Source organism: Centroberyx affinis, unplaced genomic scaffold (assembly GCF_046629955.1).
Source record: "Centroberyx affinis isolate AG114_WGS23_722 - 3 ecotype Tasmania unplaced genomic scaffold, CSIRO-AGI_Caff_v1 ptg008432l_1, whole genome shotgun sequence".
Classification (NCBI taxonomy): Eukaryota; Metazoa; Chordata; class Actinopteri; order Beryciformes; family Berycidae; genus Centroberyx; species Centroberyx affinis.
In genome coordinates this window covers 5,021-24,558 of record NW_027284188.1, presented here as the reverse complement: position 1 = coordinate 24,558, position 19,538 = coordinate 5,021, and the positions used below count along the sequence as shown (strand labels likewise).

General features: G+C 42.7%; 1 protein-coding gene across 1 annotated transcript; it reads right to left on the bottom strand.

Moving 5' to 3' along the window:
- Positions 1 to 3,782: 3,782 nt before the first annotated feature.
- On the bottom strand, positions 3,783 to 8,121 carry LOC139640138 (serine-rich coiled-coil domain-containing protein 2-like; the record flags this gene model as incomplete). Its single annotated transcript, XM_071514310.1, has 6 exons — positions 7,008 to 8,121; positions 6,717 to 6,959; positions 5,752 to 5,919; positions 5,022 to 5,201; positions 4,787 to 4,860; positions 3,783 to 3,959 (listed from the first exon to the last, which is right to left on the bottom strand). Coding segments are annotated over exons 1-6 (1,956 nt in total), but the record flags the coding sequence as incomplete, so codon positions are not given.
- Between the last annotated feature and the right edge of the window lie 11,417 nt (positions 8,122 to 19,538).

Sequence of the window (19,538 nt, the reverse complement as noted above, 5' to 3'; positions counted from 1 at the left end):
TCTGTCTCCATCTTCAGTCTGACATTGCCTCCACTCTAACCGATTTCTGTGGGGGAGGGGGATTCGATTTTCCCTAACCAATCACACGTATCCGCCTGAATCTAACGTCATTTTAAGTCGACACAGATGCGAAAAAAAACATCTCCCCTTTGAATAAAAGCCTTCAAAGCAGAGCGCTGTTTGGATTTCAAAGTAATTGGTACTTTTAATGGATTCAGAACAGCCTGGATAGCAGCGTCTATCTTGTCTATAGCATCTCCGTTGTTGTTATTACTCCTCCTTGGTTCCGGTGCAACAGCGTTAGTCCCTGATTGGCTAATCGTTAGTCCCCCCCCCCCCCCCCCCGGCGCTCATTGGACCGATCATTTTTCAACCGAGAAACCGCTGTTTCATGTCACGATGCCAGACCAGAATCAGTCAACTGGTGGAGTGGGCGGAGTCAAAGGTCTGGACCCAGGCAAGGAAATCTACAGTTTTTGTCTTTTTTTTTTGTCCAAAAAGTGATGAAGAAGATAAAGACATTTCGGAGGCTTGTGAAAACCAGGAGGAAAGATGATTATAAGCTTATTAGCTTTCAATCAAAGTAATCAGAATGAGTTTACTGGCCGGCTGAACTCCAACACCCGCCTCCCTCCATGTGATTGACAGGCAGAACCATGAGACAAACGAGCTGAAATAACAGCTGATGATATAACCTCACACACACCAAACCAAACTAAATACTCCACTTGAGGGCAGCATGGAGGGAGACCTGTTGTGTCCCGTCCCCATCAGACTGATGCCTGTAATTCACCGATCATCCACAGGGGGGTGCCACCGGATTTCATTTAGACTTCAACAAGCCTGCTAGCCATCTGATGCACAGTGATGATGTGTGTCAGGCTGGATGTTTCTGTCCCAGTTTGAAAGATGGAAGGACTGATTATATTCCTTCCTACTTGTCTATAGTATGAGTGTGTTGTTGAATTAATTAGGGCCGAGTCTGAGGACTAATCAAGATAATTTGTGTGAGTGTGGATCCATGTCCATGTCCTGTTCTGTTCTCATCATCTAGCTGGAGGGTAAAATAGTGAAAGAGGCTGATGAATATCGGGGTGCAGCAGCCACTGTGTTTTGGTGGTTTTTTGATCCATGAAATTCCATGTTTTTTCTTTGCAATTTATTAGATTTTCCCAGTGTGTGATGCCTTTGTTTTTCAATAGGCAGTAATGTTGAAAGCAAGCTGTGCTGCTCTGTTTTCTTAAACAGAAAGAGACTGAAGGGAAAAGAAGGGAATCTGCACCACTAAACATCAAATACACTCAAAGAGGCAGAGAAGCCTTTTCATGGCAATTTTTATCTCCACAGATGAAGTTGGAGGGAGGCTATGTGTGCTATATGTTTTTTTCTCTGTCTGTCTGTCTCTCTCTCTCTCTCTCTCTGTCTGTCTCTCTGTCTATCTTTTTGTCTCTCTACCCATCTGCCTGTCTGTCTCTCTCTCTCTCTCTGGCTATCTCTGTATGTCTGCCTCTCTCTCTCTGTGTCTTTCTCTCTCTGTCTCTCTGTTTGTCTCTCTGTCTGTCTCTCTGGTTGTCTCTCTCTCTGTCTGTCTGTCTATCTGTCTGTCTATCTCTTTGTCTCTCTACCCATCTGCCTGTCTGTCTCTCCGTCTCTCTCTTTCTCTCTCTGGCTATCTCTCTGTATGTCTGCCTCTCTCTGTGTCTTTCTCTGTCTGTCTCTCTGGTTGTCTCTCTGTCTCTCACTCTATCTATCTGTCTGTCTGTTTCTCTGGTTGTCTCTCTGTCTGTCTCTCTGGTTGTCTCTCTCTGTCTCTCTCTCTGTCTGAACAGATTTGTCTGAAATGTGCTCGACAGATCGGCTCAAGGATCAGTTGATTAGATTTCGGTGGTGATTCTGATCTGTGGATTTCTGCCATTAGACGATTTGTTTTTGTTTTTTTTAAGGCAGAACTATTATGCTGCTTTCAACTGCTGCTGGGAAAGTCCAACATCTGGCACTTCCAAGTCGGAGTTGCATTCAAACCTGGAAGACAAACGATGAACAAACAGAAACCGCTACGGAGCTGCAGCTTTGACAGTTGGAGAACAGAGTTTTGACTCTACTGAGAGACGTCTAGTGAATCCAGGCTCTGCTTCCAAAAAAGTACAAAAAGTGCCAAGTTCAAATGCCAAAAAACCGTTTGGACGTTACATCTTCATCACTGCCTGCCTGGTTTTTTCCCTTTGTGGACGTTCAGCAGTGTGCGAAGCCTCTGCTGCTGTCAGCTGAACTGAAGGACTGAAGGCACACTGCTCTGTTGCTGTCTTGAAAAATAAAAATACATGTTCCATAAAAAACACAGTCAGCAGCCAGCGGTGAGAGGTTCCTGACCCAGTTTGGGCAGTGGGTTGTTTAGCATCAGGGGTTCAGCACCGGGAGTTCAGCATCAGGTTTTCAGCACCGGGGAGAAACTGGAGCGGGACCGGCTCCAAAAACTGAACTCATCTAGGTCAGACTGGAGTGACGGGACAAACCCTCTACTGGAATATTAAACACTCTGTCTTTGTCTCTTTCCCTCTTTCTCTCTTTGTTTCTCGCTGTCTCTCTCTTTCTATCTATCTCTCTCTCTCTCTCTCTCTCTCTCTCTCTTTCTATCTGTCTCTCTCTGTCTCTCTCTGTCTCTCTCTCTCTCTCTCTCTCTCTCTCTCTCTCTCTCTCTCAATTCAGTTCAATTCAAAGGGGCTTTATAGGCATGGGAAACATATGTTTACATTGCCAAAGCAAGTGTGAAATAAAAACAAAAAATGTACGTACAATTAAAGATATACTAGAATAAAGAAATGTGTAAACGGAGCTGTGTAACATTGCAACATTGCAATCAAATACATAAATAGGAGTAGGTAAAATTAACTTAAAAATACAAACAGAAAAATTGTGCTTTTGCTGTTAAAAAAATATACAGTATATAAACAGATAAGTAAAGATAACTTAAAATAAAAATAGAAAAATGTCTCTCTATATGTCTCTCTCTCTCTCTGTCTTTCTCTCTCTCTGTCTCTGTCTCTGTCTCTCTCTCTCTCTCTCTCTCTCTCTCTCTCTCTCTGAACGGTGTTTTATTGGCATGAAACACAAAAGTTCTTACTGCCAAAGTAAAAACATCAGATATGAGCAGATTCAGTTACAATGTGACATAAACAACAACAAATAGTTCAATGATATCATATCAATTAATCAATGGACAAATTTAATTAAGGACACATGATCAGCATCTCTTTTATTTTCCAATTGTTCACGTCTCTCCAGTCTGAAGTTATAGCACATATTTAGCGTAAAATATTGTAATATTTTTCATTTGGGGAAAAAGTTTTCAGAATTATAAAATTTTATTTTGAATTTAGGGAGATAAATTCTCCCTCTCATCTACGTTTGGTCAGTTATCTGCAGGAACAAGAAAAATACACCAAACAACAAGATGGACCCAATTCAAAATATCAATTGCAAGTGTTAGCAATATCTGTTTTTAAGTTGAAGTGTTTTAGGGTGAATTTTTCCTTTGATCACCTTAGTTTTATTTTTTTAATTCAACTAGAATATGTAGATTTGATCTTTTTTGTGTTTTTTCCTGTCATTGTTACAATTTACTGATCTAAATGTTGAAAACTGGGTAGACCATATATTCTGTATTTCTACATTTAGACTTGAGACTTGACTTGAGACTTTGACGTCCACACACACACACACACACACACACACACACACACACACACACACACACACACACACACACACACACACAGCCTTACGATGCTGTTGAGGTCGGAGTCGTAGCTGTCGATGCGGTGGCTGGTGGAGTTGTTGTTGGTGTTAATGGAGGCGGAGGTGGCGGCGCCCCCTAGAGGCTCCAGGCCCTCCTCGTCCCACATGTAGGTTCCCCCAGACCCGCAGCTGTCCGAGGGGGACAGGTCCAGGGACGAGCCCCCCTGGACACACAGGCAGACAGACAGGGAGGTGAATTATTTTCTTCAGACTTTTCACATATTTCATTCCTGTTAACACAAGTATAACGCCATTTTTGGGGTCTGTTTTTCTAAATTCAACAACACTGGTTTGTACAGGACCACTTCCTGTACAAACCAGTGTACAGGATGTGTCTAGGAAAAGTCATGGAGTGGCATTTTGAAAGCTGAGAAAATTTAACGATAAAATTCAAAACAGCACTAAGCAGCTTGGCCTTTCTAGTATTCATATTTAAGGCTGCTAATCCACCTGGCTTCTTTTTCTGATTATTTTCAATTTCAATTTGCACTCATCACAGCACTACCACTGTGCCCCAGTGTTGACTACTTATATCATATTACCACTTACCTACTGTGCAATACCATATGTCACTTATCATTTAGCATTTATATTATTCATAACACTCACACTCCTGGTGTTGTATGTTATATTGTATATTGTATTATAAATTGTATTGTAGTGTACATTGTGTAATGTACGGATTGTATTTATTGCGTATTGTAGTTCTTATATTTTGTACTGTATTGAGGACAATTACTAGTTACTACATTTCAAGATATAACTTAATTAGGCTTAATTTAGCCTAATTCTGAGGAGAGTAGGCAACAGAAATATATGGTCAATCTGTCCTTTCATTGTCCCATACCAAAATGCTTATACAATTTCACTCATATTTCAAGTACACTCAGCAATCACTGACTGACCCAAGGGTGGAACTACATCACTGGTGGGGGACAACATGTTTACTATTTGCTTTTTAATCTATATATTGATTAGAGCATGATTGTACCTGGTCTTGGTAGTCCGGCTGACTGGACTTCCTCCGGCGGGAGAGCCTGGTCAGACGATTCTCCCCTCGCTCACCTGGGAAGCCATCTAGGTGGGAAAATAACAGGCGATTATAATAAACTACAAGGTGATTATAATCACATGACAGCCCCATCCAATGAGCTGTGTGTATGGTAAAGCAGCATATTGGAAAGAAATGCATGTGACATCATGGGAATATTATGAATAAAACTCACCGCTGAGTCTGACACCGGCCCAGTCCATACTGTCCTCCAGGAAGCTGCAGAGTCCCGTTGCCTTGGCAACGCCGTTAACGGCCACTTTGTTGTCATCAAACCTGGCGCATGATTGGTCGAGCCCTGACACATCTGGATCATTATTACAGGAGAGCAGCAGTATTCCCACCCCTCCATTTCCTAGATGCAGAAGAAGAGATAATATTAATTTCCAATCATCATGCCAAGGAAACATGTTGAACTGAAACTGATTTAAAATGATAACTGACATGTTGATAGAAATGGACCAAAAATATACTGACTGTAGGAGAAGAAATGAGCAGAACAAAGTACCACAAACTAACCACAAGTGTAAAGAGGAGAGGCACGAGAGTCTGAACTGTATATGCCCTACAAGGTCCAGTCAATTCAGAATGCAAATTAAAACTGAAATTAATTCATTGATCTGCCATTCATATATTCATATTTATTCTCAGTTGTTATTTTTGGTGCAAAATTTTGAAGACTATCCATTCCCAAAACCTCAGGTGCAGTAAATTAAAACTCAATTAAAAATATAAATTGAAATTGCAATTCACATAATAAAGACAGAGCAATTAATCTCAATCATCCTTACATAAGAACCTTATTATTTAATGAATTAAAAGTGAATTAGAAGTGAAAAAAAAAAACAACAACAACAAAAGGGTACAATATCGAACAGTTCCGTGTGTTTTCCTGTCGTTCTCACCCAGGTTATCGAAGTCGTCCATGTACTCCTGACTGGTGTCGTTCCTCTCCAGAGACGAGGTGGAGGACAGGGACATGTCCTCCAGGGTCTCCCCGATGATTGACACCTCTCCCTGGGACACTGGCTCTGCTGACAGCCCCTCTCTCTCTGGAGCCTCTGGGGTGCTGCCTGGGGTGGGAGGAGATGTGAAATGAGATGAGATATGAGAACAGATGATATGAGATGAGAGATGAAATGAGATATGAGAAAAGATTATATGAAATGAGATATGAGATGAGATGTGAAATATGAGATGAAATGATATGAGATATGAGATGAGATGTGAGGTCAGATATGAGATGAAATATTAGATGACAGGAGATGACATGAGATATGAGATGAGCGATGAGATAGATATGAGATGAGATGTGAAATATGAGATGGTAGGAGATGAGATTAAATGATATGAGATATGAGATGAGATGTGAAATATGAGATTAAATGATATGAGATATGAGATGATATGAGATATGAGATGAGATATGAGGTCAGATATGAGATGAAATAGATGACAGGAGATGACATGAGATATGAGATGAGCGATGAGATAGATATGAGATGAGATGTGAAATATGAGATGAAATGATATGAGATATGAGATGAGATTATATGAGATATGAGGTCAGATATGAGATGAAATATTAGATGACAGGAGATGACATGAGATATGAGATGAGATGAGCAATGAGATGAGACAGATATGAGATGAGATATGAGATGAGATATGAGATGAGATGAATTAAGTATTTTAACAAGAAGAGACATGATTGGAGATAAGAAATTAGTTACAAATGAGATGAGATGTAATGAGAAAAGAAAATGAGATAATAAAGTAAGATGATAACAGTGTTGTGTATTATTGCCCATCTCAGTCCTGCAAAACGATCAATAAACTAAAATCAGAACGATGATAACTGATTTCCTACCTGGGCTGTTTTCAGTGGTGGACGGCGTCTCCACTGAGTTCCTCCTTCCTGTCAGTCCTTGGTTCACTTCCGGGTCACTTCCTGATACGTTGGATGATGTCACCCGGAGGGGGCGGGGCTGCTTGATGAGCGACGGGCGCGACAGCTTATAGCTGATGCCGCTGGGCTTAGAGGCGGAGCCAAGGCTGGGTAGGAGGGGCTTCTTCAAGGCAGAAGGCGGCAGGAGGGAGGGGATGCCGACCCCTGACCTGCCCAGAGCAGCAGAACTTTGAACTTTGACCCCTCCGTAACCCCCGTCTCCTCCGGCAGCCCCTCCCCCAGCAGCCTGTCTGGCGAGCGGGGATTTGGCCGGCGGGCCTCTGGGCGGAGCCTGAGCCGAGGAAGACGCCGGCTCTTTGGACCCTCGCTCGCCGGGCCTGTTGAAGGAGTAGGAGCGCGTGACGGAGGGGGAGTGGGGGAGGGAGGAGGAGGAGGAGGAGGAGGGGGGGGTGAGGGTGGGGGAGGGCAGCCGCCGGACCTGGGTGAGGCTCCGGGACCGGAGCCGGTCGCCTTCCGTCAGACGGGCGGACGCTCCGGAGCCGAGGCTGTCGCTGGAGAGGGAGCGGCTGGCCGGCGGGTTGCTGAGGAGGGGGGAACCGGACCGAGAACCGGGACCAGAACCGGGACCAGAACCGGGCTTTGAACCTTTCTGAGGGACTCTGAGAGAACCGCTGGCTCCGCTCCGCTGTCTGGATCCGGCGACGCCATTTAGGTTCTGTTTTGTCCCGTTGGTCAGCGTCGATGCGGTTTGGCTCAGTTTGGTGCCATGAGGTCCAGGTTTAGAGACGGGGAGAGTTCTGGGGCTGGACTGGGGAGACGGTGAGGGTGAGGGTGATGATGTCACAGCCTGGCCGTAGCCACGCCCCTTCCCTGTGGAAGACGTGGTCGGCTTCTTGACCTCACGCTGCGTCAGCAACGGAGAGCGCTGAGGCGACGCCTGTTGCCGTGGGAGATAATACTGATGGAGCTGGCCGCCGGTGCGACTCTGCCCGGCGTTCCCGCCTTTCCCCCCCCGGCTCTCCCGCTCTCCGTCCGCCGCTCCCTCCTCCGCCCCTCCGCTCCCTTTCCTCCACTTCATGGAGAACGACGACGGCACGCGGATGAAACCGTTCTGCTTCACGGAGGAGGAGGAGGGGGGCGCGGTCAGACCACCTTTGACCCCCGCAGTGGGGGCGGGGCCGGGGTGGTGGTAGAACCCGTTGGTCAGGCGGGCGCCGGTGGAGGCGGCGGGGTTACCGGCGGCGGCGGCGGCCGGGCCCGTCTGCCCGGCGGCGGCGGCGGCGGACTTGGGCCGCAAGCCGAACTTGGGCAGCCTAGAAACCATGGTGGGCATGGCGAGAGGGTCGACGAGAGTAGGGGCTGACATCAGACCCCGCCCACTTCACCATGGAGACACTGAGTAGGAGGAGCTACAGAGGGAGAGAGAGAAAACAGACTGGTGTAAGGACTTTAAAAATGTACAAATACATCATCAAAACTGTACATGACAATAAATCCAGTCCTGGCCTGTGGCTCATGGTGTGGATCTGCATCATGGGTTCAGATCCTGTTCATGAAGCAACAATATATACTGGATGTGTCTGGAGCATGCCTGTCTCTCCAGTGTGGCGTGGAAACCTAACAGAGGCTCTGTCCAAACAGATAGAACTCGTCCAAGATCATTACTGGCAGGGCCTGTTCCAGTTATCAGGACGCACTCCAAACCCTGTCACTGCCCACTCTCCAGGACAGAAGAACCACACTGTGTTGGGACTTTGCACAGAGCCTTCTGGACTCCTCTTTCAGGAACTGCCCCCCCCTCCCCCCCTCCCCCCCTCCCCCCCCACCAGAGCCCAAATATCCAACCGACAGACCAGACAAAGCACACGGTTACTGATTCCCAAGACGCGCACTGAAAGATACAGGAAGTCACCCATCCCCTATCCCCTATAAAGCTATAAAATAAGGTTCAATTACCGTGCTTTTATTTTGACGTGTGCATTGTAAATGCTCATGCATTTCAGTTTTCTGGATGTAAAACTGCCATATGAGTGTTAAATAAAAACTTGACTTCTGATGAACTGTGATGACGCCATGATGCAGAAAAGCCTTCACATAGGTCTAGATGAGCTGCCATTGTACTAGTACCATAAGAGCAGGTTTGGTCCCGTTTGAGTATGAGAAGAATGTAAAAATGACAACACTCCTTCCATCGCCCTTTTAAAGTGGGAGAGAATTAAATATAATTGGATGTGGCTAGTTAGCTAGCTAACAGTTTGTTCAGGTTAACTGAGCTGACTCTTCTCAAGCTACAACTCTTCATGTTTTGGAGTAGAGACTAGGGCTAAAGACAAGACAGTTTACTGTGTCACAGTAACCTACATTTGGAAACAAATCCACCTTATCACACTATTCACTTTTACTGAGAACGTTACTGAATGGATCTACAGCCACACCACAACAAGCTGACTCAGCTGCTCTCTGCTTCTAGCTGCTTGGTAGATTTAAACATTAGTATTACTGCACCGCTAGTTTTCCAAAGGTTGATAGATTTGTGATGCAGCTGCAAAGCCTTTATAGAAAATCATAAGGTAGTGAGCCAGCCTTGGCACGCTAGCCTGCAGTTACGCTGTGAAAAAACCACGAAGAAGAAGAAGGAACCGCAGCAAGCCGGCACACTGTGACTGTCTGATTAATAGCTGCCTGAAGCTCGTGTCGTGTTCACTGATGTACTGCTGCTGAACATGGAGGGTGTGTGTGTGTGTGTGTGTGTGTTCGTGTGGGTGTGTGTGTGTGTGCTGATATGTGGTGATTAGAGGGGAGAGTCAGGGCTTGTCGCAACCATCTCTCACACTCACACACACACACACACACACACACACACACTCCCCTGCATTTTTTTTCCTCTTTCCCCCCCACACAGAAGTACATGCACATCTGCGCACACACTCACACAAACACATAGTCCGACACACACTCTCTCTCTCACACACACACACACACACACACACACACACACAACCCCACCCCTAATAAACACAATCAGCTGTGCCAACACCTCCAGCAGAAACCAGACTGTAATCTAGCAAATGGTGTTTTACAAGACACACCCATGGGAATCTGCCTGGACCTACTGTACTAATGCTAGATGGGATGACTGTAAAATCCCTCACACACACACACACACTCACACTCACACACACACACACACACTCACACTCACACACACACATGCACGTGTCAGACAGGATACGAACCCTGAGGCTGACAGGATTAATAAAAACAAGGAGGACCTGTTTTCCACACTAAATATATTCAGTTTAAACTATTGACCTTTATCCAAATCTACTGCTGCTGTGTTGCTTAAAAGGGAATTAAGTCATTTATTACATTTATTTTATTATGTTGGCAAACAAGGAAAGTTTTTACATTTTCACTCCCCAGACTCTCACACCTAGAGATCTGAATCAAGAGATCAAACATTTTCTCTAAAATAAAAAATAAAAATGGTGGTAGCATCATGGTGGCTCTCCCTACATTTATAGGTATTTCTCTAGACCCTGACACACATAGCTGTAAAAATGAAAAAAATGTTTAATTATATAAATACAACAGGTGTGTCTTTTTTCCTTATTGTGATTTTTTCCTTATTGTGATTTGATCTAGCTGACTTTTTATAGAAGCATGTTAAGACCCAATTTCTTACATGAATTTCAAGATTTCTTCTTTCCCTCTAACTTAATACAATATTTTTGAACATAGGTGATGTAGATTTTGATATATGGGATGTTGTATCTGATATTATGTTTATGCTTATATATAAGATATACATGTGTGTTTGATATTTTTGAAGTATGGCGTTTGCACTACTGTTTTTTTCTCTATGTATCTGTTTTCTATGTACTTTATTGAATTGTTAATTATTTGTGGATGTTTATCACCCTGGGCGGTTTGGATGGTTAACCTCACCTGCCATCATAGAGCTTGTCAGTCTATGTGTGGATAATTACTCTCCTTCAAACAAGGAGTTACAATAATAATGACAGGTATCTGTGCTTTCGGTGGCCTGTAACGGCCTGTGACAGAAATAATAAAGTACCAATTTCATAATACGCTAATAAATTAGAGATTAGAGAGCAGAGATGCAACAGAAACGTCAAGTGATGCTGAATACTGGAATAAAACTGCTTTGTTATTTGTTTTTAGCCATTGAAGCTGAAATGTTCAAAATTCAATGTTCAAAAACGTTAAAAAATCTCAGCAGCTGACCGAGAAATCGCTGAGTCATTGGTACAATCCCCAACAGATATATATATTAAGGTTCTTTTTGAGTAAAATCTTACTTCATGCACTGCTAACCCACTGAAGTCATCCATCAACTATGTTTTCTAAAGCGTATATTTGTCATTTTCCTTCTGTACATATATTTTTAGAAGTTATGCAGGTTTTAAATGTTAAAGATAACTACTTGTATAATTTTTAAACATCAATATATCATTGCCAAATAGTGCTATGAGATGCGATGAGAGCATGGTGGAGATGACTGGTCTCCTCCATCTCACACCAGTTGTTAGAGATATTATTTGCCATATCTTATATAAAAATCATAACTTGACCGGGGGAAAAGCTCCATGTGGTTGGAGGAACAGAACAAACACTCACATCTAGAGCGGAGAATTCCCTGCAGCCCGAGCGTGTGACACTGGGCATGATGGCACACACACACACACATTTTTTATTATATCAGATGTTTCCAGCAGCTCCAGTGGAGTTTGATATGAGAAAATGTTTCAGGATGTAAAACCTCAGCGGTAAACGTCAGGTTTTGGTGTCAGTCCCTCAGAACCAAAGAGCGAGGGCTTCTTTCTAGAGCCGCCATTTTGCACCGAGAGACGTTCAACAATCACACAGGGAGAAATCCATCGGAGAAGAGGAGAGACCAGTTTCTCCACCCACAGGAGCAGGAGAGAGACCAGAATGCACTGTAGCAGAGAGACAGGCTGGGGTTTGAGTAACAGGTGCGACGCTCACCTTTCCTCGACTGGAAAAACTCTCGCTCTACTATCACCATTTCTCTCTCCATCTTCATGTATAACCATCAGCTGAGTGCAACAAGTCCACACGCCTTCTCTGGAGGTTGTTGAAAGGCATTCTGGGAAACGTAGTAAACCACTAACTGCAGTAGAAGTAGACGAGGCAGGTTGAGGGAAAGTGGGTTCACCAGAAAAGTAAATGACTCCTGGAATGTGTTGAAGATCACAGATTGAAGATATATAACAGTGTAAGAGGATCTGAGGGGGATTTTTCCTTTAAAACTCACTATTACATACCTAATCTTAACCTCTAACCCTAACCTAAACCTAATCCTAATTCTAATCTTAACTCCAAACCCAAATCCTAACCCTAAACTAGGCTAACCCTTTGTACAAGAGAGAAGCGGCAAATTGTCTTCACTTTCGAGGATTTTCCACATCTTTTTTTATCTTTCTGAAGAAATGTGATCAGGAGTACAGGAGTACAACACACACACACACACACACACACACACACACACACACACTCCTCTGGCCCCTGCAGTCTCAGCACATGGCGGTGACGCTGTTCTTGAGAGGGAACAAAATAAGCATCCTGAGTCATTTGTCCCCCCAAGGCCACCGTACAGCAAACTAAACATCACAAGGTAGTCATCGGTTTCCATAACAGCCGAATCAGAACAGCTGATCTGTTTATCAAAAATTAAAAGGAGGAGAAAGTGAGATATCAGGGAGCTGGGAAACTTGTGATTTGAGTGTGAGAGTGATGCTGGTGTTAAAAGTTCATCACTGCATCTCCTACATGCAGGTCTGGAAAGTCTGTCATCATTTCCAGGTCCTGAATAGTTTGGGAATTAAAGATAACCTCTGGGAAAGTCTGGAAAATGTTGCTGTTCAGGTCCGACACACACAAAACTACATATTTTATGTAGTTGGAGACAATTTCAATCAATTTCTTTATTGATATGAAGACTATTGGTCAGATAAAGTGATACATAATATCGAACACTGACCAAAATAAGAAATTAGGGAAGGGAAAAAGTATTGAATTTCAAAATGGCAGCTGTGTAGGAACCATGAACGCATGATGGGGGAAAAAAACAATAATTACCTGAAGTATATCATTCAATTTCTCTAAAATGTAGAGGATCTGCTCTGTCAAAGTGTCTCATTTAGTCAATAAGGGGCTACAGTTGCCTACTATCCATCAAAAAGTACTATAATTTGCATAAAACATTATAATAAAACACTACGGATCTATTTACCTGAAGCTGATGATTCCATATCTCTAAAATATAGGATGCAGTCTAGTTATTTTTTGTCATCTGAGCTATAAAAACAAAGATTTTTGTGCTATCAGTCATTTGAAAGAGTTTGTTTTCCCCTCCGTCACATTTGGATTGATGTTTGTTTTGAAGAAGGGGAAGAGAAACTACAAAAAGAGTTTCCCATAACAAATATTGTGTTGAGTCACAGCTTCCTCTGCTCTGTCATCACAGCAGCTGAACAGCTCAGTCTCACAGTCACATGATCATTAAAGCTCCCACACTATTGGTTTTTAAATCCACCATGGCTCAGGATCAGAATACTGTTCTTCAAGATGTGTCGCAAATAAATGTAGATTAGTTAAAAGGTAAAGTTAAACTGAATGAATGTGAAGACAGAGTCGTCACAATGCTGGCTCCTGATTGGCCGACAGCAGCTCTTATTCAAATGAGGTAAACCTGCTGAGTAGAGGCTTTCCAGTTCAAATGCTGGAAACTGGACCCTGATTGGACGGATTTCAGTCATTCTTTAATGAGGGAGCCAATCAGGAGCGAGTCCTGCTGTGATGCTTTTCCTGGAGTTTCCTTGTGTTATTATCAGTATCAGCAATCTATCCTGCAAATCCACATCCTGCAGTTACAGTGTGCATGGTGCTACAGTGTGCATGGTGTTACAGTGTGTAACAGTGTGTTACAGTGCAGTGTGCACACTGTAACACACTGCACTTTATAACAGTGTGCTACAGTGCAGTGTGTTACAGTGTGCATGGTGTTACAGTGTGTTACAGTGTGCAGTGTGTTACAGTGCAGTGTGTTACAGTGCAGTGTGTTACAGTGTGTTACAGTGCAGTGTGTTACAGTGTGTTACAGTGTCCAGTGTGTTACAGTATGTTACAATGTGTTACAGTGTGTTACAGTGTGTTACAGTGTGTTACAGTGCAGTGTGTTACAGTATGTTACAATGTGTTACAGTGTGTTACAGTGTGTTACAGTGCAGTGTGTTACAGTGTGTTACAGTGTGTTACAGTGCAGTGTGTTACAGTGTGTTACAGTGTCCAGTGTGTTACAGTGTGCATGGTGTTACAGTGTGTTACAGTGTGCATGGTGTTACAGTGTGTTACAGTGTGCAGTGTGGTTACAGTGTGCATGGTGTTACAGTGTGCATGGTGTTACAGTGTGTTACAGTGTGCATGGTGTTACAGTGTGTTACAATGTGCAGTGTGGTTACAGTGTGCATGGTGTTACAGTGTGTAACAGTGTGTTACAGTGCAGTGTGCACACTGTAACACACTGCACTTTATAACAGTGTGCTACAGTGCAGTGTGTTACAGTGTGCATGGTGTTACAGTGTGTTACAGTGTGCAGTGTGTTACAGTGCAGTGTGTTACAGTGCAGTGTGTTACAGTGTGTTACAGTGCAGTGTGTTACAGTGTGTTACAGTGTCCAGTGTGTTACAGTATGTTACAATGTGTTACAGTGTGTTACAGTGTGTTACAGTGTGTTACAGTGCAGTGTGTTACAGTATGTTACAATGTGTTACAGTGTGTTACAGTGTGTTACAGTGCAGTGTGTTACAGTGTGTTACAGTGTGTTACAGTGCAGTGTGTTACAGTGTGTTACAGTGTCCAGTGTGTTACAGTGTGCATGGTGTTACAGTGTGTTACAGTGTGCATGGTGTTACAGTGTGTTACAGTGTGCAGTGTGGTTACAGTGTGCATGGTGTTACAGTGTGCATGGTGTTACAGTGTGTTACAGTGTGCATGGTGTTACAGTGTGTTACAATGTGCAGTGTGGTTACAGTGTGCATGGCGTTACAGTGTGCATGGTGTTACAGTGTGTTACAGTGTGCATGGTGTTACAGTGTGTTACAGTGCAGTGTGTTACAGTGTGTTACAGTGTGTTACAGTGTGTTACAGTGCAGTGTGTTACAGTGCAGTGTGTTACAGTGTGTTACAGTGTGTTACAGTGCAGTGTGTTACAGTGTGTTACAGTGTGTTACAGTGCAGTGTGTTACAGTGTGTTACAGTGTGTTACAGTGCAGTGTGTTACAGTGTGTTACAGTGTGTTGTGTTACAGTGTGTTACAGTGTGTTACAGTGTGTTACAGTGCAGTGTGTTACGGTGTGTTACAGTGTGTTACAGTGCAGTGTGTTACAGTGTGTTACAGTGTGTTGTGTTACAGTGTGTTGTGTTACAGTGTGTTACAGTGTGTTACAGTGTGTTACAGTGTGTTACAGTGTGTTACAGTGCAGTGTGTTACAGTGTGTTACAGTGTGTTACAGTGTGTTACAGTGTGTTACAGTGTGTTACAGTGCAGTGTGTTACAGTGTGTTACAGTGTGTTACAGTGTGTTACAGTGTGTTACAGTGTGTTACAGTGTGTTACAGTGTGTTGTGTTACAGTGTGTTACAGTGTGTTACAGTGCAGTGTGTTACAGTGTGTTACAGTGTGTTACTGCAGCAGCTGAGCTCTGCAGCTCTGTCTGTCTGCTGCTCCGCTCTGCTGAGAAACCAAGGACAGACTGATGAAGGAGGTTAGAACAGCATGGTAATGAGATTTAACCTCGCTCTGCCTCTCTCTCTACGTCTTTCTAACTCTCTCTCTCTCTACCTTCTCTGTTTCACTGCCTGCTGTCTGTCTCTGTCTCACCCTCTCTCTGTGTCTTTCTACCTCTCTCTCTTTCTCTCTGTATTTCTACCTCTCTCTACCCTCTCTGTCCTCTCTCTCTTCTCTCTCATTCTAATTCTCTCACTGTTTCTCTCCTTCTCGTTTTCTCTCTACACTCTGTTTCACTGGCTGCCTGTCTCTCTCCCTTTCTCCACCACTCACTCTCTCTCTCCATCGTCCTACCTTTCTGCCTTTCTACCTCTCTCTCTATCCTCTCTGTTTCACTGCCCATCTGTCTCTATCTTTCTCTCTCTCTCTCTTTCTACCCTCTGTTTCACTGTCTCTCTATCTGTCTCACCCTTTCCTTCTCTCTTTCTCTCTCTCTTTCTAGTTTTACTCTCTCTATTTCACTACCTGTGTGTCTTTCTCTCTCTCTCTCTCTCTAATCTCTTTTTCATAGCCGCATTTTGGACTCTCTCCAAGTCCAAAGTAAACTGAGCTGCGCTGCAATCCTGACCCAGTGTGTGTGTGTGTGTGTGTGTTCTGCATTCTATTCCTGTCTGCCACCTCATACTGTGAGTCTGGTGAGACTGCTGCATAGAGACAGACAGGGCCGAGGTATTTGGCAGCCATTTCTGTTGCACGTGTGTGTGTGTGTGTGTGTGTGTGAGTGTGTATACTATATATGTGCTGATTTGAATCTGAATTTGAATTTGAGAGATGGAGGGAGAGGAAAAACACACAATAATGCTAAGAAATATCCTGCAATCCCATGTTACTACTAACTATGATTCATTTCATCATGTTAAAGTCCAGAGTCCTGTACATTTTGTATTGGTTCTTATTTATGTCTATGCATGATTTGGCAACACAAATATATACTGGTGATGATAATAAAGTCATTCTGAAAAAAGAAGAGACTTGATATCTATTATTCAGCTCTCTGTGGCTGACTGTCCTGAAACATCCATCACAGTCTGCAGAGTCACTGAAAGCTACGGAATTAGATTTGTTTCGAAAATATTAAAAGGAGAAAAAAGATAGTATCAAACACAAACAGGAAAATTATGTTCATTGCAAAGAGAAACGACGTCAGAACGGAGGAGTGAGACGGACAGAAAAAAAACTCATAATCAAATTATTTGCAAATTGTTTGACCCAGACGGATTCAGACTGTGATCCCCTCCCATCATCTGCCATCTCCTCTGCTTTGTTTACGTCCGCCACGACTTTGCCTCCGCTGCCACAAACCTCTCGTGTGGGCGGGCTTTAGAGGGACGCAGTGTCGCCATTGGTCAGTGTGTGTTAGAGTGACAGCTCAGTGTTCCAGAAGCAGGAAACAACGTGGGAGGGAAGAAGAGAAGAAGAGGAGCGATGCGTCACGCTGGACACAATAACCAAATATAAGACTTCTGGTTTCAGCCTTCATAATTCACATTCATCAACAACTTTCACTCTTTCACAAACCACAGAGGAGAAAACAAGCTAAAGACAATGTGAGCCTACCTTCCACACAGGCCAAACAAACAAACTGAAGACCCGGCTGCTGTTTTTCTCAAACTGTGGACCGACACAAGACCAGCGGCAGGTGAAAGGTCTCCGTCACCTGGATCGATCTGAACACGTCAGACAAACCTACTGAACTTGTCTGCTAGAAACAGAGGCCGCTGGGAAATCTGTCAATATGTCAACATGTGACAAAGTCAATTTACCAAGACTTAACTTCACCAGCTGCTGAGAAGTCTGGCTTTCAAAACTCACTTTCCAGCCCAGAATCTGTTTTGGAACAAAAACGCCACACCCACTGCAGTTTCAAGACTCCCAATTGCTTCTAAAACACAAGCTTCACTTCAAGCAGTGATCAGATCGGTGATCAGCTGATCACACTGGTATAAATACAGTAATCAGAATCAGTGATCGGTGCTGATCAGTGTTTTCCTATAGTTTCCTGCCCAACGTTTACTGCCTAAAACGTTAGCTTACATACCAGTGAGTCACTGGCAATGGTGGAAGAAGTACTGAGATGTTTTACTTCAGTAAAAGTAGCAATACAACAATGTAAAGATACTCCATTACAAGTAAAAGTCCTGCATTCAAAATCTTACTTAAGTAAAAGTACATAAGTATTGGCAGCAAAATCTACTTAGAGTATCAAAGTAAACGTACTCATTATGCAAACTGTCCACATTTAGAGAGTTATATTTTTCATAAATTATTGGAATATTAATACTGATTTATTGACATACATGTACATGTAAGCAGCATTTTAAAGTTGTCTACGTGAAGCTAATCTTAACAATTTAGCTATACTTTTGGGTAGTCTAATCTATAACAATGCTATTTTATAGTTATTTTATAAAGATGATCAAATGTTTTAAATATAAAATATTGATCTGAAAAGTAACTAGTAACTATAGCTGTGAAATAAATGTAATGGAGTAAAAAGTACAATATTTCCCTCTAAAATGTAGTGGAGTAAGTACAATGTAGCATAAAATGGAAATACTCAAGTAAAGTACAAGTACCTCCAAATTTTACTACAACCCCTTTACTACACTTTAAGTACAGTACTTGAGTAAATGTACTTAGTTACTTTCCACCACTGGTCACTGGTATGTGTAACCTGTTTTCATGTGTTCACTAAAATATCCTACTCCAATAGAAGGGCTGTTACTTTGATTACATTTTAAATCAAACTTAAAGGTCCCATATTGTACAAAACTGTTTATCCTGCTCTTCAATATGTAAGATTTTGTCTAATATTTTATCTAAGAAAACGTGAAATCTGAAACTCGCAGTTTTGATTGGCAGGCCGTAGTGACATCACTCAGTGCTGACAGGGTGAATAGCCCCTCCCACTCACTCAGTCTCAGCACAACCCTCCAATAAGGCGGCCAATCAGAACGGAGGCTCATTAACATAAAATCAAAAACAATGAAGACACTGAGAGGCTGGAACACACTGCAAAACTGGATTTAGGTGGGTTTTTTTTGCTTCACAAACATTTTTAAAGATCGCAGGGAACTTTGTTAAATTGCTAATATGGGACCTTTAAGTAGTAAAACTCTATGTAAAAATCTACTTCAGTAAAGGTAGAAAGTAGGTAATTTCTTAAAGTAATTTTCACTTTAAAAAAAAAAGCAGATATTGTTACACATGATCTTCTGACCTGCAGCATATGGACCCAGTTCTGTAAGAGCTTTTCTGACCCGAGGCACAGTGACCTACAGCACTGTGTGTGTGTGTGTGTGTGTGTGTGTGTGTGTGTGTGTACGTGCCCGCCATGCAAGCAAGTGTACATGTATCATAAACAGCTGAGTGTAGAGAGTGAAATAGTATGATATATTTGACACAAGCCAACATTGTCCATTGTCCTATATATGCTGTGAATTTACAGATTTTTCATATCACATATTTCATATTTTCCCTGTTGTTTCATATTGCATATATTTTCATATCGGACATATTTTTCATATTTTCTTATTCTTTTTTGTCTCTGGATGTTCTACTGCTGTAATTTTGCACATGCAACATATTTGCATATTTCATTCATATATTTTTAATTAATATGTTTTATCACTGTAATGATTGGTTGTGTTTAACACCTGCCATCTGCTCTTTTCTTATTTATATGTGATTTTTTTCTTTACTGCATCCTGTTATTTTTTCCCAATAACACAATTTCCCCCGCAGGGATCATTAAAGTTTCATCTAATTGTTTATTTTCTGTATCCTGATCTAATTCATTTCATTGCGACAAGCTGCAAGCTGAAGCGAGTTCTACTGGAAAAATCATTTGGCCCTGTGGCGCGCACACACACGCACACACACACACACACACACACAGAAATAATTTCCAGTGTGCTGAGTCAGCTGTGTGTGAACGTGGGTGAATTCCTG